This window comes from Pleurodeles waltl, chromosome 7 (genome assembly GCF_031143425.1).
Source record: "Pleurodeles waltl isolate 20211129_DDA chromosome 7, aPleWal1.hap1.20221129, whole genome shotgun sequence".
Classification (NCBI taxonomy): Eukaryota; Metazoa; Chordata; class Amphibia; order Caudata; family Salamandridae; genus Pleurodeles; species Pleurodeles waltl.
In genome coordinates this window covers 1,050,008,995-1,050,031,749 of record NC_090446.1, presented here as the reverse complement: position 1 = coordinate 1,050,031,749, position 22,755 = coordinate 1,050,008,995, and the positions used below count along the sequence as shown (strand labels likewise).

Genomic DNA, 22,755 nt, shown 5'->3' with positions numbered 1-22,755 from the left:
CCATCTCCTTTACAAGACTGGATTCTCATATTACAGGTTCACTCCTAAGAAAAGGATGGATTGAAGCGCCAATTTTTAACTGTATAGGCGGTATACAGCTACCCTGAGTATTTACTACCTGCTAAAACAAAACGAAGCTGAGGTAGCTTTTACTTCCTGGACAACAGTAAGTGGAATAAAGGTGCACTTTAACCACCGAGTATGGAGCACAGGATTTATGAATGTTTGAGGAACGAATGGGAGCATGCTGCTGCGTAAAAAAACATTATGCCAACCTAAGGAACATTTAATTATAGGAGGAAGCAGGGTTAACAACCAAGAAAATATACGTTTAGCCAAGGGAAGGTGGAGCATGTAGGCCATAAAATTGAGTTTGGGAATTTCGCCTATTTAGAACACTGTGAAAGCAATTGTGTGCCACTTACATCAGATTCTGGAGGAGTGGTGCGGGTTGAAGGTTCATAGCAATTCTGTGGTGGCCTAGCTGGATTTACCAACAACTATTCTACCAAGGTATAAGTTTTACAAAGGGGGGAGTGGGGGGCTGCCAGTATCATCAAAATCACGAGTAGCATCATCCAGGTTGCAGCTGAACCCTTAACCTGTAGAATATGTACCTGAAAAGTTAAATGGACAACTTCGGAGTGTGGGGAGCTTCCCTCCTCTATTGCTGCCACCAAAAATTTGGCAGCCATCTTCGATAACTGTCTGTTTTAAGCCTCAAGTAAACACCATGGTCAAAGCAAGCTATTGGATGTTAAAAACATTGAGAAAAATCCTCCCTTTTTTGCAGCAGGAGGAGAGAGTTACGGTCATTCCGGCATTGGTAATGTCCAGATTGGACTACTGCAACTCTGTTGGAACTGGATAAAGTGTCATTGAGAGAGCTCCAACTGATTCAAAATAATGTGGTTCGCTCGGCATCTGCCAGCAATAGCTTAAAACGATTGCACTGGCTTCCAGTAGCCAAGTGGATCATATTTAAAACTCAAGGTGGTACACGGAGGAGCAAACTACATAGCTGCTAGACTACAGTGGTACAATCCACGTTGGCAACTTAAATCTAAAAACGCCCATCTGATTCAAAAAGACCGCACTCGAAGGGCGAAATGGGGAGATAAAGCGTTCACAGTGGCGGCTGTTAAGCACTGGAACTTGCTCCCTTGGGAGATTAGTAAGGAGGACAACTTCCTGACTTTCAGTGGGTTGGTGAAACCCTGGCTGTTTCCTCGTTAACTGGCTGTTTCTGCATCTGGCCCTCTTTTTTGGACTCGCACTGCACCTACTCCAACGATTCGTTGCTAAGGTCGGAATGCGCTTTAGAAAATATTTAAATACATATGGGTTATTCAAATTGCAGATGCAAGAGTAGGATATTAACCATGAACGTGATGCAGGGGTCCCATTTTGAGAATGTGGAGAAGAGCTGTGTGCTACACAGTGGTGTCTTTCCAGACGAGTAGGTGATGTGACAGGACAGTGTTGGTAAAACAGCTTCCAGGTGAGTGGTCGATCTTGTGACTGTTTTGGGGGGGGGGGGGGGGGGGGGGGGGGGGGAGAAGAATTGTACTGTATTTGAGAAAGTTAACAGGATAATATGTATTCGAAGAAAATTAGTTGACAATGGTATACAAGTTGGTGCATCCTTCCTGGACTGTATAAGAAATAAGGTTAAATCAGCATGCGGGACATTAACATTTCTGGACCCAAGAGAGAACATTTCTGGTAGCTGGGTATGTATGTGCATTTAACAAACAGATAATTCAGCTTGTGCATTACTAACTACAGTTTACATAGTTGACTCACCGGACTGATCTTGGAGACAGATGGCTGCGGATATAATGGGCTCTTTTATGGCTTCGCCTCAAAGTCTTTTGAATTGGCTTTGGTCAATTATTTTTATTGTCATTGAGTTTTGGGAAGGTTTTCTTTGCAGACAAGGTACTTTTGGAGAGGTTATAGGCAACGGCTCTTAATTTTCATCCAAAATGATTAAAACTTATCTGGTGGGATCAAATATACCAGGGTAGCCTTGTATCACCCATAGGTGAAAAGCCTGGTGGGTCACTACAATAGCATGGTAAAAGAAGCAGTTCAATTGGCTCAGAAGTCAAGGTTGCGCTGGAGGAAAACATTGCAATCTACATTGTTATTGTACAGGTAACTCAGTGCAGTTACTGGCAAGTCACCATTTGAGCTGCTTATGAGGACAAAGACCAATGCCAAATTGGTACAATGGTTGTTAATTTGACATAACCAGACTAAGTCAAAGTTTGGCAGTGTTATGGAAATTAAAGACTAAATAGGTATCAAGAAAGACTGGAAGTCTAGGGTGGCCAGCACTAGGTGGTAGAAGGACTGGCCTGGTGTGTGTCACTGGGTCCCAATCACAAACCAGGATTAATGGAGGACGGAGTGCTTAATAATGGAGATTATACGAATTTGTGCAGGTTGAATTTAGAATATATGATGTATATGCTAGAACGTGGAAGGGCGAGTTTCAAGTGGGCAGTTTGAAGAGAAGGATCTATGCTTGTGAGATACACCCATGTTCAAAACTTAACCAGAATTAGTGAACATGCGACATCCAGCTGTGCTACAGACAGTTACAAAGCATTCCAAAACCTGGCACAGGACGACAGATTTGCTTATGATTCCATAACGTGACTAGGCAAAATATATTTCTAGTCTCAAATGGCACACAAAGTAAATTATCACAGCCGGGTCCTCGAAAGGAAAAACCGAATCCTCCCCACTTCAATCCTGCATTCCAGGACTAGTGACCAACGGGGGGGGGGGGGGGGGGGGGGGGGGGGGAGGAAAAAGAGAGAGGAGGGGGGTTTAGCCCCGCCCGTGCTCACCTGTCCGTTCTGGTTCTTCTCCTGCAGGGGCGAGAGTGGCTCATCGGGGAAGGTGCTTACATTCCTCCTCTTCAGCATCTGATCATCTTTTTTGGCCTTCCTGATCTCCACGTTCACCTCAATCCTTCTCCGCCTCATTTCCTACAGGGAGTGGCATGCAAAGTCGGGGTTTTAACAGAGCTCGAACACCAACGTTCAAATCATTTCTGACCCTGCCAGTTTGGTAGACCGGGCTCGCCCTTCTCACCCAGCCATACAATAATATACTCACTGAAGAGTCCTTGCCCTTGTTCTTAAAGCGGTTCAGGCGCACAGTGCTGGAGTTCTCGTTAGTAGACATGTTGGTAGGTGAGGTGTCAGAACTGAAACAGACATGAAATGCAAACGACAAGTTTACAATGGACGTATACCCGTGTCAGGTACTGCTAGCCTGATGATACAGCTCAGAAAACAGCCAGTAGGGCACCGGAGGACAACTTCTTAGTCACGGTGGAATTATTGTTCACAACAGTCCACAGAAAAAGCTAGTGATATGCAGTCAGTCAATGTTGAAAACACTGCGTACATTTCTAATTAACTCAGCTTCACAACCGCAGCCTTGTGCATTACAAAGCCCCACCCGCTTTGGGGTGGGGGCATGAAAGCCCATTCATCGTCACATACGGTTACAGAGAAGGCACATTTTTTAGACCTCTAGCCTAATGAAGAGTTCACTGGTGCAGCTCACAGAAAGGAGCACGGGCTCTCGCTGCTCCCTGTAGTGATTCGTCGGAAGGGCTTCTACTCATACAGACTATGAAATACACATTAAAAGGTCCCGGCACGGAGCACATCACGTCATATCCAGCTCCACCACGTCCCAGGGTGGCCCACAGTCACCACGAACAGCCTAGGTATCTCACATACTCGATACAACCAGTTTTTTTTTTTTTAGGAACATGTGTTCGCTGTTTAAACGACGAACTCGAAACCTCCTTCTACGAACACTTAACTCTATAAAATATAACTTCAGTACGGAATTCAAAAGATACCATAAGCTTAAACACACGGCTTTACTATACACGTGGCAAGCATAAAAGAGCTTCGCAAAAACGAAATAGAAGCAGTAGCTGCTAAGAGATTAACACTGTCGAGCGTTCATTTAAAAGCTACAAATTTATGACTCAAAGAACGTAATCCTCAATTAAAATGAACAACTAACAATAGACGAAAATAATTACCTGAGACCTATATACATACAATAAACTATGTTTTATCCTATGTAAACTACATACTACGAGACGGTACCTGTGCGTGTCCTTCCTTCTGCAGTCCAAGAGCAGCTCTGCCCAGCCAGCTTCCCGTGCAATTTAAATCACCCGCCACACTGTCCTACCATTGGTCAGTTCGAGCGAAAGCAAGGCTGCCATTGGTTCTTTTGAAACATGACCAGGATGCGGCGAGACAGACTCATCCCCTTTAAACCCAGCCCGCCCCCTTTTACTCTCGTCAGCTACGTCGAAAAGTTTAAAGAGGCCCAGGGCGGGGCCAATGGAAGAACAAAATAGGCACGCGACAGTCAGCTTCGTAAGAGTGCCGGCCACCTTCAAATGGAGCCTCCTCTATACTGAAGGAAAGGACCGCCGACAGGAAACTAAAATGCTCCCGATCCTTTCTTAAGTATAAATAACAGGTCTATCTTTTCCCAAAGGCGGCTTACATAATACTTCTTGCGTCTAATTAAAATGTGGATTTCAGTAAAAAATATATCGGCTGTGGAGCAGATGCGAGACGACAAACAGCAACAATTCCCACAGAAGGACTAACGTGGTTTTCAATTACTAAAATGACAGTTATCAAATAAAGCCACCCCTTTCTTTACTTTATTTGAAAATGATAGAATAAGTGGCAGTCAGTCTAGTCCTCCTTTCCTTGATGGCCATATCACGTCAGTGTATACCCGGAAGTGAGAACTTTTCAAATTCAAAGCCAATTCCATAAGTCTAGACAACAAGACGTGGAGCCCAGTACCTTAAAGAATGAGCATGCAATGCCCAGCAGATCACCTTTTAGGGAACGCTGTGAAGGCCAGGGGAACGGGCAAAGCAATATGGTGATATTCAACTGGCTACTGACAGTGCAGGCAGTGCCTGTGAAATGATCCCTTTCTGAACAAAAAACCGGCGTATAACATAGTGGGCCATTTTAGGTCTTTTAATGCCTCATCACTGTGCATACTGGAACTTGTAAAATTATTTTATGTCATGTCTACTTCTATTTAGTTAAGCAGCCGTCAAGATAAACTACAATACCCATGAAAACTTGAGAAAAGAACTACCATATGTCGTACCAAAACTAACAACCAATCAGCAATACCCTAGAAACCAATAACCAATATGCTACCGGATACACTGGAAACAGATTACCAATCAGCTACCGAATACCCTGCAAAACCGACTGACTAGGAGCGGCAAGTTCACTTTTCTTGCTGCTCGCTAAACACGCCCTGTATTGGTAAACAGCTGCGAAATCTGGGTCAAGGCACCCAATCTTCTGGATTGTCTTCAGCACAGACACTTAGCTGATCTGTAGACAAAATCCAGAAAACTAGATCTTCATCTTCAGTTGCCAAGATAAGCGTTAAAGGAGAGTACTATCGATCCAATTAAAAAAAAAAACGATACAGTGTTATATCTGTCCACACATCTAAGCTGTACCTTATTAGTTAGACTGTCTTGTTGCTCGGCTATCAGTATTTTTTTATTCTATATCCTATATATATATTTATTCTATATAACTGAAATTAGTACCACAATGGTTCCCTCACAGCCATCAATGTATTTTATCTTTCAAAAAACATAGCTGTATGCAGATTGCAGATAAAAAGAAAAGGAACACCGTACGAATGAATATTCTCAAACAAGCAGTGTCACCGAATAGCTATACACAGCCGTCCGTTCCAACATGGAACAGTGAAACTTTATATCACACTTAGAAACGAATCCCGATCGTCTTAGTCACCTTAGACTAGTTACTAAGGAATGACACATTACTTCTTATATCTACTCCGTTTTTAGTTCTAATTGAAAATGGATGTAGGCCAGATATTTGAGTATGGAGTTAGAATGTCCTCTGAGAGAAACCTAAATGCTCCAATTTTATCTTTCGCATAATGTAAGGCAGGTAAGCTTAATAACCCTACTGCACATAAGGTAATCAAAACTGGCACACACTGTGTGCAAACCCATCTTTCCCGTTGTTCTGCACAGAGACATATGATGGTACAATTCATGAAAGAATGCCACATAAGCAAGGCCACTACTGACAGGCAATTCCATATCGCCAAACATACCTTGTTGAAAAAGCAGACATTTTATCTGGCCAGAGATAGTGGTGATAAATGACATCCTTTCAAAACAAAAACTTAAAATGAAGTTCTTAGATTACCCATAATTTGTACCTTTCTATATTTTACTACACGTCTCTGTGAAATACAACTGTAAAATATTAGTGCTTGCTGAATCTAGGAATCATATCAGTTTTGTAAGGTAGTCCTGGCTACCGTGATGCCTTCCAAGGTCCTTCGTATAAACGTTCATACGTTTCACTAAGCGCTTGACACACATAAAAGAGTTTCATAGTAACTAAGTACAACATGCATTGGCAAAGCCGATAGGTCTCCCCTATATAAGAGCTATTGGCTTTGGCACTGTGTTTCGCCATGTTGTTGTACACCAGTGTGGTTTCTATTCAGCATGCATAAAAGTTAGTGGTATGGAGTGTCCGAGCGGAGTAGAGTATTATAGAGTGTATTTTTTGGAATGTCGCAGAGTGGAGTAGGACAAGTACAGTGTCGTTGAGTAGAGGGGTGTAGAGTTCAGTAGAAGAAAGGGTTGCGAAGAAGAGTGAAGTAGAATAGGGTGGCATGGGCTGGAATGGATTGAGGTAGTGGGTTGGAGAGAACTGGGATAGTGGATTTGGATAGGGTGGGCTGAAATGGGGTGAGGCGGATGTGATGGGGTGGATTTGAGTGCAGTGGATTAGATTGGGGAGGGTGAATTGGGGTGGACTGAATATGGGTGAATTGGATTGGGGTGTGGTGGGCTGCAGTGGGATGGGGTGGATTTGAGTCGGGTAGACTGGATGGACTGGCGTGTGGTGGACTGGGATGGGGTAAATTGGGGTGGATTGAAATGGGGTGGGTCGAATGGAGGTGTACTGGATAGGGTGGATTGGGATGGCTTGCACTGAGGTGAGGTAGACTGGAGGGGCCTGGGGTGAATTGGACTGGAGTGTGGTGGACAGCAGTGGGGTGGATTGGATTGCAGTGTATCAGATTGGGCTGGAATGGAGTTGATTTGAGTAAAGTGGATTTATTTAGTGTGGTGGATTAGCGTGGGGTGGATTGGTGTGGGATGGGTTGTTTTAGTAGGGTGTACTGGATTGAGGTGGGATAGATTAAGGTGGTTTGGACTAAAGTAGGATGATTTCATGTGGACTGGATTAGACTGAAATGGGGTGGATTAAAGTGGATATTATTGTAGCGAGGTGGATTAAACTTGAGTAGAGTAGAATGGACTGGGGCAGGGTAGATTGGGTTGGGTTGGTGTGGGGTGGACTGGATTGTGGTGGATTGGAGTGGGGTGCATTGGGATGGAGTGGGGCAGATTGTTTTGGATTGGACTAGGGCAGTCGGTGTTAGATTAAAGTGGGGGCAGACTGAAACAGAATAGAGTGGGGCATGTTGTTTTGGATTGGAGTGGGGCGGGCTGGCATGGGGCATATTGTTTTGGATTGGAGTGGGACAGAATGTTTTGGATTGGAGTGAGGCAGACTTTTGGATTGGAGTGGGGCGGACTGGAGTGGGGCAGATTGGTTTGGATTGGAGTGCATCTGATTGTATCAGGGTGGATTGGAGTGGGGAGAATTGGGTTCGTGTGGATTGGATTGGATGGGAGTGGAGTGAATTGAGATGGAGTTGGGTGGATTGGATTGAGGTGAAGTGGACTGGAGTGGGGCATACTGTTTTGGATTGGAGTGGAACAGATTGTTTCGGATTAGAGTGGGAAGACTGGTGTGGGGAGGATTGGAGTGAGGCAATTGTTTTGGATTGAAGTGGGGCATATTGGAGTGAGACGGATTGTTTGGATTGAAGTGGGGCAGATTATTTTGGATTAAAGTGGGGCAGACTGGAGTGAGGTGGAGTGGGGCAGATTGTTTTGTATTAATGTGGGGCAGATTTGTTTGGATTGGAGTGTGGCTGTCTGAGTAGGACAGATGTGAGTGGAGCATATTGTTTTGTATTGGAGCGGGGCAGATTGTTTTTGATCAAGGTGGGGTGAATTGGAGTAGGACCAATTATATTGTGGTGGTTTGGGAAGATTGGAGTGGATTGGATTGGGATGAGTGGTTTGGACTGGAGTGGGGTGATTAGTGTGGGGTGAAGTGTGGCAGACTGGAGTGGGTGGGTTGGGAAATGATAAAGAAACAATGTTGCTTGAACAAGCTGTCATCTTTTGAGAAGAGCACCCACAAGCAAACAAGAAAACATGAGCGAAAAGTGAGAAATGATAACTTGGCAAAATTAAAGAAATGTAGCTTTAAAAAAAAAAAAAAAAAAAAACTTTTCAGTTTGTTCTGCGGGCATGTTTTTGCCTGTCACAAACCTTGTGTTTCCATGGCACTAGAAGTTAGAAAGAACAAAATAGTAACACAATCACGTTGGGAGCAGTGGACGGGCACTAAGAAACAATGTCGCTCGAACAAGTTGTCACCTTTTGAGAAGAGCGCCCAGGAGCAAAAACAGAAGAAAATATGAGTGGAAGTAAGAAAAGATGACATGGCAAAATAAAAGAAAGTTAGCTTTAAAAAAATTAAGCTTTGCAATTTTGTTTGTCCTGCTGGTCACGCTTTTGCCAGTCACAAGCCTTCTGTGTGCAGGGCACTAGAAGTTAAAAATAACAAAATAGTACCTCAATCACAGCGGGAGCAGCGGATGGGCACTAATTAAGTTGAATCAACCAGTGCTTGGTCCCTGCCCCACACGAGGTATGGAAATGATGCCAGGCCTGCCTTGACATATTACGAAGCTGTAAAGAAGAGTGCCACGCAAACCATCAAATGGTGAGCAACAGGCGGGCTCTAAGCCCTTAACTTTACACAACCGAGACTCACTAGCATGCGCACTTGCAGGCTCGACCCTAAAAGCAGCAGTTTTTAAAAAACACCAATACAATCAGGTGCATTTGTTTCCATGGGTTCATCTTTCAATTAACTTGTCACATTGCTCCACTATTTTCCAGAATTTTTTTTGCCAATCTCAGGGTGAGAAAAATACAAAAATCACCATCAATGTAAATTTGAATGTGATCTTTCATGCATGGAGGCCGCTCACTTTGCTGCTAAGGCATGGAATTAACTTATGTTCTCACTGTCTTGCACTGCAAAGAAAAACCATGCCTTATCAACAAAGTGAGTGAGTGATCGGCCTCCATGCATGAAAAATCACATTAAAATTTCAGCCCACCCAGCTGAAGATTTGTTGATAGCACAGACAAGACTACTACAATTTAGTCTACATTGAGCACCCAAAATAGTCACCTTAACAAAAACGTGTGATTACACAACACTAGCTTTGAAGTATGTCCACTAGCTTCCAGTGGAGGGAAGACACATTCAATGGCCTGTGTACCATGTGACATTTACACAATCACATTATAAGTGTAGTAGAAGGCTTACTATATATTTTTTTATGTGCTTCTTTACAAGCTAAGGGCCCATTTAGTCGGCAATTGACCATAATTTTGGGGAAGGACACATGGAAGGCTGCATAGCATAAGTGGTCCTTGAAGCAGATAGAACTATGACTTTCACCCACCTGAGGATGGATGCCAGGCCAAAATCAGTTCTCTGAGGGAGCAGCTCCCAGAGAACAGAAGGGTCATGCCTCTGATCTACTTTCACAGTAAGTCTGTGTAGGCCAAGCAGAGTCAATGGAGCCAGTGGCAGTTGATGAGAACTGAGATGTGGGAACTGGACAAGAACAGCAATGTTTTACCAGAACAGAGCCAGCTCTGCTACGAAGTTCTTTCTACATGCAAGGCGAAACTATTGTACAACAGAGTTCATGTTCCGTTCATGCTGCTAACACTTTAATTCAGGAGGTTTTATAGTGAGTACATGCCTATGCAGTGCCCAAAAACACTAAGTATACAACAAACAAAAGAATATGTTTAATTTTTCCAACCCTCCCTTAGACTGACAATCGTAACATATTCAACAAGCACTGGCAAAGACAATAGGTGTGACATTGGATGAATACCTACTGGCTTTGTCAATGGTTGTTTTGTCATTGTTTTTTTAGAAATCTCTATTGTTGAGAGAACTGCTGGGTCCTCGCCAAAATAATCAAATTGCTAAAACCAAAATTATTTTTTTTGTCTCGAAAAGTACACTTTGCAATAGAGTCCCTGGCATGGAAGAGAACTACACTGTGTGTGGGCGTGCTTGTTGTGAAAGAGCAGAATCCGGTCATTCACAGTAAAGTTAGACAGTGGCTGAAGTGGGCTGAACCACTGTTCCATGCTGCATGTGAAAAATGTGAATAACACGACAGCAGTACAACGGATGATGAGGACATGCCAAAACAAAGCCCCAATAAGAAAATATATTTAATGTACATAATTTTAGTAAAATCATAAGGTCTTGGCTAACACTAGCCATAAACAAGTATTGGCACAGCCAATAGCAGTCACCTTTGGCGTCTGTGGGCATTGCCAATGCATTTGGCGATGCTGGAATGCATCTGTAAAAAGACAAATTATTTTTGCCAATGCTGTGCTCGGGGCATGCACGTTCGAGTCATGAAGCTACTAGCACCTGCATCATAAATTAGGCACAAGCATGCATGATGACAAATACATGTGCCTGCATCACCATGCAAGTGCGCACCTACTGAATGATGGGAGACACTTTACTCATTTTTTAATTTACTGATCCAAGATGGCAAATGCAACTTTGTATGGTAAATAAAGATTTTCAATTTCTCTAAAGTGCATTTCTGTGAGCAAATAAAAGCTGCAGGACCCACTATGAAATGTAAAAATACATTTAAAATAAATATTAAAAGAACGCAAGGGTCGGGCGAGCAACAAAGGTGTGGAGTGCGGGTAGATAAAATTAAAAATAAAGCTGGGTGGGGTGCAAAGGATAAAGAAGGAGGGGGAAAAAGTACAGCACATGAGAGAACGTAATCCAGAGAGGGTAGAGTTAGTGGGGGAGAAGCATAAACGAGAGAAAGCAGCACACGAGGGAGAGAGGAATATGAAGCTCGGGAGTGGGTATTTGGTAAGGGTATAGCTCATGAAGGAGAGAAATGGAAAACCCATGTACTCTTTTAAGGACAAGAAACAAATAGTTCTCTGAACGTGAGTAGTGGAGGGATACAAGTCATCCAATTAAAAGGATAGTTAAGAAGCTATGCTTCATGGGAAGAAGAAACGCGCGAAGAGGAAGGGAAGCCTCAAAAGAGCAACGTCCAATCTAACCATTGGTAAGCAGCAGGTGTGTTCAAGGTACAAAGGGTCATGCCTCTAGTCTAAAATGACGATGCCTAAACAGAACAGCACACGTCTTGCTACATCCAAGCAGAAGTCACCTGGGGCAAAGGATGAAGGCTGTGGTTCCACAGCCTATTGTGCAACCAAGTTCATGTTCCGTTCACCTGTTCCGTTTGGTATGGTCAACAAGGGACTTTCACCTACAGACAGCTGCAGGCCGTGTGTTAGGTGAGACGTAAAAAGGATCCGCTAGGAAATCAAGAAATTCCTCAAATGACGAGAATCAAGTTGGGTTTAATCAAGTAGCCTGCCCTACTGGCCTGGTGAAGAAAACATATTGCATAAGGAAGGCTATTCGAAAATCCACCACCACTATACCAAAACTAAGGTAGCTACAAAACACTAGGGATGTGTACGGAAATATAATTCGTGTTTATATATATGCCAAATACAAAGATAAGTAGACAGTGTCCTTTGGATTAACTATTGTGAGGAATAACTGAGTCCAATGTGTGTCCTTTATGGATGCTAAGTTTATATGGAACTGCCTTTTACTGTGCCTCAAAGTGACTGATTCTTAATAAAGATACAAACATAAACCTTCGATAAATGAGCCACACAAGTAAAGGAGAACAAGCATTGGCAAAGGCAATAGGCCTCAGCAATGGGCGACTTATTGCCTTTGGCAATGGGGCGGGGTTGATGAATGGGAGGGCGGTGAGGGTGGTGAACGGGAGGGCGGAACAAGAAGAGACGGAAAGCCATCGCCTAAAAGCATGCAAATGATAGTGACAAAAAAAAAAAAAAAGTAAACGATTGGTTAGCAATTTGCACACTCAAAGCTTAATGTACGTTTTTGGTGTGGTCCACCAGACGCATTCACTTACAGATATCTAAAAGGTGGCCGGGAGACGAGACATAAAAACTTTACTGATAATATCATCCAAGCTCAAGGCTGAAACCGACTCACACGTCCATGACGTCAACAACAGGTGCTTCGCCAAAGCAGAAGTCCATGACGACCCCAGGAACATCTGGTGACAGTGAGCTGATCCAATCATGTTGGATGAGTCCCTTGAGCACGTGCTGAAAGAGACCTCACAGGGGGTTGGCTCACGAGTGACACATGGTCTTGTTTGTGAAACTGCTCTTAAACTCTTGTCTCCATACTTTCATGGCTGACCACAATGTACTGACTCCTAAAAGCATTCCTGGTTCTATTATTTGTTTTGTAAATCGTTTATATGTGTTGGTGGTCAGTGTGGTGTAATGAAAAGTTCCCATCTGACCAGAGATGCATTATCAGGCAGCATGACACTACAGTTCTTCGTGGCTCACTTCAGGTGTTTCTGAGCGCTGCAAGTAAAGGATAATATAATTATCCGGTTTTATGATTCTCAATTTACAAGCCTCAGAGAGATGTAAGAACAAGTGGGCCCAGCCATGATCCAGGCTCATTAACTACAGGTCACTGAACTGCCACTGAGAAAGTTATTTTAGAAGTAGATTCAATAACACTCGGTTATAAAAAAAACTTGATACTTATATATTATTCTCGAGCTTGTAAATCTTGAATGTTCCTTTGTGTTGTCTGATTAATGTGGAATACATATTCAATCATCGTATACCGTAGTGGCCAGTATGTTCTTTTTATAAAAAGAAAAAAAGGCAAAAACCACATGTAAAAAGCCTCGGAAATATGACAAAGGTTTTTATTCTACGTTTGTATGCGCTATTTGAGTTTCAACATTTAGGCCTTGATCACGATTATATCGTTGATTTGCCATCCCTGCGTAAACTACAAGAAATTTGCACCTCTGACTTTTGCCTGTTTTCTTTCAGCAAATAAGAAGCACAGAAAATGAATGGTTGAAAATCACACAGTAAATACCCAAATATGCAGATTTAGGTTCGGAAAGCTTCATAATCCACAAGTTATTTTCTATAATTGGGAGGAGAACTTGTACTTGGTGCAGTTTGCCATAACTGCTAAATCCTTGGGGCACAGAATGTTATCGGATGCTCAAAACAGTACACCAGCCCGGGGCACTCGCAGTCGAGAAGTCTAACCTTACACAGTCCCCACCTAACTGTGCAAGAAATTTTTGTGTCTTTGTTTTGTGCTAGCCCTTTGAGTCTGTCGCCGCCATCCCACCCCTATCATGATGAGTCTTTGGGCCTACACCGAGAAATTCTTGGCGCTACACCAAGAACCTGTTACGATACAACTGCACAAACTGTAGGCGTGCGCAGTACTTGTTTAGCGCTAGTTATACAGTGAAGGGAGAACTATTGCTTCCAAAAGTGCACACAAGTGCGAGTTAAAGTACAAACCTCCTAACAACCAAGCATTGGCAAAGCCAATCGGTCCCAGCATTGTGTGAGCTATTGGCTTTGTCAATGGCAATGTTCTTCGTATAAATCAATGTTTCACGCACCTGGCCCCAGTTACACACTGGAGCGCAGTGTGCTTCAGTTGTTTTTGCAGTGGATGGGGCGCAGTTGAGGCAGAGTGCAAGGTCTTATGGGGCAACAGAAATGTAATATGAACGTCTGGCATGAGCTCTGCTACAATGAATTACTCTGCAAGCCACTCTCAGCTCGATACGCCTACTCAATAAAAAAAACTTGAAGGAGACTACCGACGCTGTGCTTGCCTCTGCATATAAGGTAACCACATTTCAAATTTACTTGGGAGTTTTCGCCTGTTTTGAAGGTTGCTGCTCCACTGCAACAGCCTGTGGCTTTAACACATATGGTATGTCACTGAAAACTAACAAAGTAGTCCCCAAAGTTTTTTTTTTAAATGGCTGCTGTGTATGCTAACAGTAGTTGGCTGGTGCTCTCGGGGTGGGATAAACACTAGAAAAGGCATGACGTACACATGCCCTTGACAAATAGGGAGAATACAAAATGGAGCTACAATACTGCAAGCAAATGGGAAGCGATGGGCCGGCTGTTAACCCACAAAGTAGATACAGCATTTCTCTGTTCGAGACAGCGCATGTGCGCCGATTAGAGCCGAGACCTAAAAACAAAGCGCGACTATTTTCTCACTGCATACTGAAAGGGAACAAATATTTAGATGACAGTAGCAGAAATGTTCAATATTCTGCACTGTACTAAACCAGGCTTTCACAAAAACATTTTTCAACTCCACATTGTCCTACACAAACAGCATGTACCAGCCTGGAGGAATGACTCACTTTCTTGAAGGGAAAGAAAAGGACATATCTACAACTCTGCTTGGGAACCAATCTGGAGTGCCTCTGAGAAGGTAAAATGGAGGATTCATTACAATGATAAGTCATTCATCATTGCCACATCTCTGGGATGCAGTAGGCATCTACATAACAGGGGCTAGCGCAAGTAGTCCAATAACAAAGACTTAGCAGATAGTGCCTCATTGGGCTGATAAAACTCATGGGATGATGTAAGCCTTGTCCAAAAATAATGGCAATGGGACGCCTTAAAGCTATGCCGAAAAGAAAGATGTCAGGTTATGTTAATCAATCTGTAGAATGTGCTAGAAATGTAGAAATGAATGCAGATTTTAATCTAAGCAAGGCTAACTAGGTCTTTCATCATTCCAACACCATTAAGATTAGGACCACTGAGCAGAGTCATAGTAACATTCCTTATCTACACCGCTACTAAATTGCAAAATGTACACTCATTATATAAAATCCCAATAAAATACTACCACAGATTATTCTAAGCGATAGCAAAAAACGGCAAAGGAAGTGTAAAAATCAACTGTCATTATTATCATCTACCTATAATGTGCCCTTCTCTTCTAAGCACTACAGATCTGTCCAATCATGAATGCATTTCTCATTTTCAGCTCTCATGCTCCTCTACCTTTAAAACTTCCAAGTATTTGTTTGTGATTCCAAAATTTATGAAAAGCATTCAATAGTAAAAATTTTCTTTATTCTAATTATTCCCTATACCAGCACATAAAAGTTGTAAGGTAGAGCTACAAGAAGATTCGATGGGCAGTCTTCCGGTTGAAGTTTTCCACGCAGCCACTAGGCCACCCATTGCTCCCCCTCCCTATGGTGAACTTGTAGTCAGTATAGGCAATAATGGTGTAATTTCGTTGGTTTGTTGAGAATTTCATGAAATATTAATTCAAAATTAGTGTCAGGGAGATTGGTAGCCTGAAATAGTCTTCAATGTTCGGTTTCTACTGAGATCTGTGCTAGCTAAATTTCCACTTCTATATTTTTCACTTTAATTCAAGGGCTCTGAACACAGGGTGAATAATAAATATTAAACCATATAGCACAATTAGCTAAATATTTTTGTGTGTCTGAATTTCCATGTGAACCCAGGGCTTTAAGTGGGCTGGATCTCTCCAGGTCTCAGACCCGGTAGTATTTTAGAATGGGCATTGAAATGGGTCCATATTGTGCCCTATATTAATGGCCTTAACTTTACTGGAAAAACACTGCAGATCTCTGAACAATTAATGTAATAATGTTCTGGTAACCCATGTCAGTGAGATAGTTCCTGTTTATATTTCACATGTTTTACTGAATTTAGCACTCCATTAGAGTTTTAGGGTATTCCTTTATGAGTTGCCAAAAAAGGACACTTGCAGTGTACACCATTCTTCAAAATTTTAGACTGATTTGCATTCCTATGGGAGTGCCATGGGAGGTGTCTTTGCCAAAAGTGAAGAGTCAATGAAATGACAAAGGTCTGGATACTCGAAGATATTGCACTTAAAAAAAACGGTCATCTTTGTAAATTTAAACTTGCAGAACTCCAAATGCCACGTTTTCCATGGGTCTATGGAATGGTATGGGTTAATATGAAAAATGTAACTAATCTTCTGTGCTTGGATAATCTGATCTTTATACTTTAGGGCTGACAAGCTAGAACAAGTATTGGCAAACCCAAAAGGTATCGCCTATGCAGGAGCTATTGGTTTTGTCGATGTGTTTTAGCCATGTTGTACACCAGCTTGGCTGCTGTGCGGCATTACTAAAAGTTAGTGGTGTAGAGGAGAGTGGTGTGGGAAGATGTAGAGTGGAATGGACAAAAGCAGAATATTGTAGTACAGAGCAGTGGCATAGAGTGTTGTGACATAGTGAAGTTGTGCAGAGTGGACTGGTGCAGAGTACATTGGCATAGAGTGTTGCAGAGTACAGTGGTGTTGAATGCAGCAGCGTTCAATGCAGCATTGTAGAATGCAGTGAAAGATTAAAAATGTGCATAGTAGAGTGTAGTGGTGTAGAGTGCAGAGTGCACTGGTATAGAATGCAGTAATGCAGAGTAAAGTAGGGTAGGGTAGAGTTCAGTGGTGTAAAGGGCAGTTTGGCAGAGTAGTGTCAGAGTGCAGTGGTGTAGTGTGGCACAAAGTGCACTGGGGTAGCTTGCAGTGGCACAGAGTTGAGTAAAGTTGCATAGAGTGCAGTGGTATTGAGTAAAGCAGTGCAGAGTAGAGTAAAAAGGTGTAGCGTGCAGTGGCATAGAGTAGAATGGTGTAGAGTACAGAGGCGCACAGCAGAGAGGAGTGGCATAGACAAGTGTGGACTGATATGGACTACATTAGTGTACAGTGTTGCATAGTATAGTCGTGAAGAATGATATGGCGTACAGTGCAGTGGCATAGAAGCCAGCGGTATGCAATGAGCATCGTAGAATGCAGGAGCGTAGATTACAATGATGCATAGTAGAGTGCAGTTGCGTAGAATGCAGTGGTGCAGAAAAAGTGGCATAGAGTGCAGTGGTGTAGAGTACAGCGGCATAGAGTCCAGTGGCATAGAGTGGTGCAGAGCAGTGTGGCATGAAGTGCAGTGGTGTAGAGTGGTGCAAAGTAGATTTTAGTGGCCTAGAGTGGAGAGGCAGACAGTGCAGTGCTGCACGGTAGGATGTCTGAGTGCAGTGGTGTAGAGTGACGTATGGTTCAGAGGTATTGAGTGGAGTAGCATAGAGAGCAGTGGCCTAGACTACAGTGGTATAGAGTGTAGTGTTGTAGAGTATGTTGGTGTAGAATGCTGTGGTATAGTGTGTTAGTGCAGAGTAGATTGTTTCAGAGTAAAGTGAAGTGGCACAGAATTGAGTGGTCCAGGGTAGAGTGCAAACATGTAGAGCAATGGTGTAAAGTGGTGTGGAGTGAAGTGGTGCAGAGTAGATTAGAGTGCCATATGTTGAATTAGAATAAATTACAGAGGTTAAGAGTGGGGTGGTACAGAGTAAAGTGTATTGGCGTAGAGCAGGTGTCTTCAAACTGGGGGGTTGTTTCTCACACTTGGATACCCATGAATACAACCCAAATCTGCCTCTGAAGCATTAAAAGTTGAGTTGTCCACACTGGGGTTTAATTATGTGACCTGAAAGCATCTCAGCAGTCACTTAAACTGTTAAACTATTGTGTTAACTAACATAACCAGGGGGGCCTCAAGTTATCCAAGGAGGTGGGGGGCAGGCACTGAGCAAAAGTAGCATTATGCTGATAACAGGGCTGTTTTAAGCTGAAATAAATGGGCAGCAGTAAACTGCACTGTAATGGGCCATCACTAACATGTTTTGTCATTTACATAAAAGCTGGGAGTATGGGTCAAGAAAAGGGACTCCAAATACACTTCAAATCCCCCCCCCCCCCTACTAATAATCACACTGTGAATACTATTACATATTAGGAAGGCCTGCTTGACCAGAATAGTATGTTTGGCATCATGTATTTAATTGCATTATTAAAACAGTAACAGAACTTAACTGCAGCATTTAAAATTGCCAATTTAATAGAATAATTGCAAAAAATTCATAGGAGGACCCCAATACTTTTTTTTCCACAGGGGACGGCATTAAAAAGTTTGATGACCACTGGCATAGTGTATTAGCATAGAGTGCAGTGTTATAGAGTGATATACAGGGGACTGCAGTACAGCAGAGTTGTGCAGAGTAGTGTGGAGTGGCCTAAACTGGAGTGGCGTAGAGTGAGTTATGCAAAGCAGAGTGGAATGGTGCAGGGTAGAGTGGTGTAGAGTGCATTGGTGCAGAGTAGAGAGGAGTAGAATGAAGTGGCACAGACTGCAGGGGTATGAAGTGGAATGGTGCAGAGTAGAGTAAAGTGGAGTGACGAAGAGCGCTGTGGTGTAAAGTGGAGTGGTGCAGAGAAGAGTACAGTGGCATGGAGTGGTGAGGAGCTGAGTGGAGTATGCATGGTGTGGTAGCACACTACCATTACAGACAATACATTGCCAATTGAAATGACCATTACATTTGCACAGACCTACAGTTTTACTAATAAAACTATACAGCACACACATGATAGTGTGTGGAAATGGTATGACCTAGTGTATTGATTTATTTTGATCATATTAAAGTATTTGTTTCCAACACACTTCAGAATTATCAAAAAATGTCATTCATTTGTGCTTTTCTAACTCTGATATAGTCTGAAATACATACACAGTTCATATTAGTTATGTTGTGTGCTGGAAAGAAACCTTTCCTCTACCCCTCTCCCTCCCTCCCCCCACACACACACCCATATCCAGCAAGATTGGAACATAAATCCTCTCCCTTTGATGTTCGAGAAAGAAAAGTAAACACTGAGTTCCCTCAGAAGGCAGCCCGGCATTTGACCTCTGTCTTTGAATGCACAGCAAATGAGACAAGATAAGAACAAGATTTACAGGCAAGTTTACAGAAAGAGCAGTTGTGGAAGAATACATGGAGAAGTAGTGTGAAAAGGCTTTGCTAACTGGAAGGGACAAACTGAACCTGGACAGCCTAAAACAAATAAAGTCAGAAAAACGAAAGTCAGAAAATGTGAGTTACAAACCACAAAGCCAATGGTAAGCAATGGGTAGAATGCATTCTCAGGAAAGGTTTCCAAATGTCCCCAAGATGACTTTAGAATACCAGACAGATGTATTGTGTGGTGGGCTTCTACCTAAAATGGTTAATAGCCACAGTTTTCCAGTAACACACAGTTTGTTTTGAGATTTCCTCATGATATAGCAAATCAACACAAATCTTAGGAACATGACCATGTCAGCAAGGATTTACTGTTCCTTGCTGAATTTGTCCCACGACTGCCAACACTGTGGGTTTTTATTAAAGCCCAAAAATGAATTGTTTCTCACACTTGGGTACCTATGAATACAACCCAAATCTGCCTGTGAAGAATTAAAAGCTGACTTGTCCACACTGGGATTTATTTATATATGTGACCTGAAAGCCTCTCAGCAGTCACTTAAACTGTTAAAACTATTGTGTTAACTAACATGCCATTGATTTACATTCTCAGCTATTTTCCTTTAATATTATCTAGTTGTGTGGATATGCAGCGATGGGAATGTGTGGGGAACTTGTAAGAGATTATTAGACGACTTATGACAACAGATCTTCTAAATAGGACCAAATCTGTCCTGCTTCTTCACGTGACAAACATATAGACCGACTCCAAGATGAGGGCTACGGCTCAGAGTCGCTGGAATCCTAAAAGAATGGTGTGATTTCTGCTCGCTGCAAAGTATTACAAACATTTGGAAAGTGAACACTGACATTCGGAAAGTGAACATGCCCATGATATTAATTTCGAAGTAGGGCAATGAATGCGAGCAACAAGGAAGTACATAAAATGTTGTTCTAAGGATGCACCTCCTAGATCGGTATAATACACAAGGAAAATAACTGTTCAAATATAACTATTTTCTTTTGAAAATGTTAACTAACGGCCTGAGCCTTGAACACAGCGGCGCGGGATTTATGGAAGTAACTTACAGCTGGGAAAGAAGTTTTAGCGGGCACGCGTCCTGAGCAAAAAAGAGAGAAAGAGAGACCAATATACATCCTTTATTTCAAGCACCGCCTGGTTTCTAAAGGGCGGAGCTTCCGAGTCGACAACGCTAGTGTGTAAAGACCCCGATGAAGCTTGGGAAAGAGGCCGCCATTGGAGACTAGTAGGCGTTCCGTATCCCTGCTGCAGAAACCAGTGTCAAAACCAGTAATTCCTCACATCTAGCATATTTCTAACTAACCTGACGCATCTAATATGAACTATTTACAGTTCACAAACATAAAAGGAGAAGAATAATTATATGTAGCCGGCATATACGCTGATTAATTCGATGAGTAATATAATTTGAAAAGTCCTATCTCAAGGGACCGCGAAACATGACGCTTTCTTAAATCAACGTGAGCAGCGTATTTATTTTTGATGCCCTTCATGTTTATGAATGCCAACGGCACTGCTCCCTTCTGTTGTTACCTTAATCCTGTGAAGGACATGCAAATAATTCCCAATTTAATTTTTACGGGCTTCCTTTAGGATTATGCATGATGCCCGTTTTCATATTAATTTTATTGTAGCACTTAAAGTAATTCATCATAGTTTTCTGAAAACCGTCGCCGCAAAGTAGTATTGCTCTTGTTCAAAATGGCCACGAGGTTGGTGGCGCTGCGAGCCGGCAAGCAGTTAGCTGCTCTGACTGGGTGAGTGTTTGATCTGTTTCAGTGTTGACTGGCTGTATCTCGATGCAGAGACCTCGTGCCAAGAAAGCGGGGCTTGAAACAACCGTTTTAGTAGAAGCTTAGGGTACATTATGGACACACGGACAGTCTTTCACCTTCCATACAAGAAAAAGAATAGGCGCTCTGGCAGGCAGCCTGCATACTAGATAACAAGTGTTAACGCGTCTATCATTTGTGTGTTGACCCAGTGGCCTAATGGATAAGGCATCAGCCTCCGGAGCTGGGGATTGTGGGTTCGAGTCCCATCTGGGTCGTATGTGCATGTTTTGTATCATGAGAGGAATTTCTAAAATATGCTACGAACTGTACCATACCATTTCGTCATAGCGCTCTTATGCGGAAGATATAATTAATAAAGCAATGGTTGCAAGATATCATCTTTTATTTGGTGTGCATGTTGAGAAACACATTTCATGAATCTTGCATTTACATAAAATAAAGTCACCTTATTTGTAAACGTATTCCAAATGCAGAAAGCAACATTTTTATGTGTGCGGAGTCAGTAGCCTGGGGTACAGGGACATCGCTTCAATTTTTGTTAATTTTTCAGTCAAAGCAGAGATGTATCCCCTGTGTTTTATAAGAATATACATATATGTATACAATATACGTAGTATTACTTAAAACCAAAACAAAAATGTACATCTACTTGCCACTGAGTCCAAAGTCTACATTTAAAGCTTTATTCATGTATTTATAAACATTTAATCATTTGTTTAGCCTGTAATAATGGACAGATGTATATCGGTGATGTTCTAATAAATATAAACAAGATAAATAAGAGAACTGATTAGGACGCTCTGCGCCCTTAATGTCCTTTATATTTGTAAAAAAATGTGTCATAGTGCATGAGGTTTGTGATTATGTGTTTTTTTTTTATCAAAGCGCCAAAGCAGCCTCCTTACTGCTTGCACATTTTACCCAAACCTCAATTTAGTGTAGTCACACACAAATGTGAAAACAATATTTCTATTTTTTTATTTCAATTTTTTTTTTTATAAATGGCATATTTTTTCCACATACTCGTGTGCAACCGATCTTGGAAATGTCTGAAAAGGAAAGCATTGGTAAATGGAGATTTTCTTAGCTTTAGTGAAAGAAAGTCTTGATTTTATTAAACACACGGAGGCGAGTATTATGCTATCTTCTCTTGCTTTATTTTGAATAGCAGCCAAGATAAAAACTACAAATCCCAGTAAACCTAGCTGGGAAACTACAGAAATATGTCATACAGAGAATAACCAATCAGGATAACAGGTGAGTATAAACATCGTGACTGAGAGCAACAAGTCCTCTTTTCTTGCAGAGCAGTTAATTCACTCTGAATAAAGGAACAATGAGAAGTAAAATAACACATGCCAACAGAAGCGAAAGTAAGGCTTCAAGACGATAAACAATATTAATAGTCTTTTTGTCGAGGTCTGGATGGAAAAGGGAAAGATGGATGTCCTGAAGTAGATTCTTCTTTATAGCAGAGAATATGCCAGCCGGAGCATCGTGGTGTGCTGAAGGAAAGACCTTAGGACATCTGGTTGGTAGAGGTAGATGTTCCTGCTGAGACAAAGGGAGGGTTATACACAGGAATAAAAGTGGTGGGATAATACTCGCCTCCGTGTGTTTAATAAAATCAAGACTTTCTTTCACTAAAGCTAAGAAAATCTCAATTTTATTACAAACACAGAGGCTCCTATTATGCTAGTTCAAAGTATGGAAATTACTGAATTAGCCACATGAGAAACAGGCTTACAATAAAAAGTTCTAAAAGTTGAGACATTTGACCAATCTGCCGATTTGAGAATGTCGACCAAACTCAATCCTGCCCAAAAGGCCTTGGAAGCCATAGCTCCCCTAGTGGAATGGGC

The 22,755-nt window shown here is 42.2% G+C and overlaps 1 protein-coding gene and 1 non-coding gene across 3 annotated transcripts in view; one reads left to right on the top strand and one right to left on the bottom strand.

The window, feature by feature from the left end:
- Positions 1-20,243, bottom strand: part of LOC138245898 (importin subunit alpha-1-like) — a 29,927-nt gene extending 9,684 nt beyond the window's left edge. Inside the window, exons 1-3 of one of the 2 annotated variants that reach the window (XM_069199919.1) lie at positions 20,144-20,243; positions 3,133-3,223; positions 2,862-3,002 (exon numbers count right to left, since the gene is read on the bottom strand). In XM_069199919.1, the coding sequence (XP_069056020.1) occupies positions 2,862-3,002; positions 3,133-3,201 (210 nt within the window). In that variant the 5' untranslated portion in view covers positions 3,202-3,223; positions 20,144-20,243. Of the gene's footprint in view, positions 1-2,861; positions 3,003-3,132; positions 3,224-4,148; positions 4,237-20,143 lie in introns of those variants that run through there. The other variant, XM_069199918.1, reaches the window with a different exon arrangement.
- An 831-nt stretch (positions 20,244-21,074) lies between these two features.
- On the top strand, positions 21,075-21,147 carry TRNAR-CCG (transfer RNA arginine (anticodon CCG)). Its single transcript has one exon. It is a non-coding gene; the product is annotated as a tRNA-Arg (tRNA).
- Positions 21,148-22,755: the final 1,608 nt, after the last annotated feature.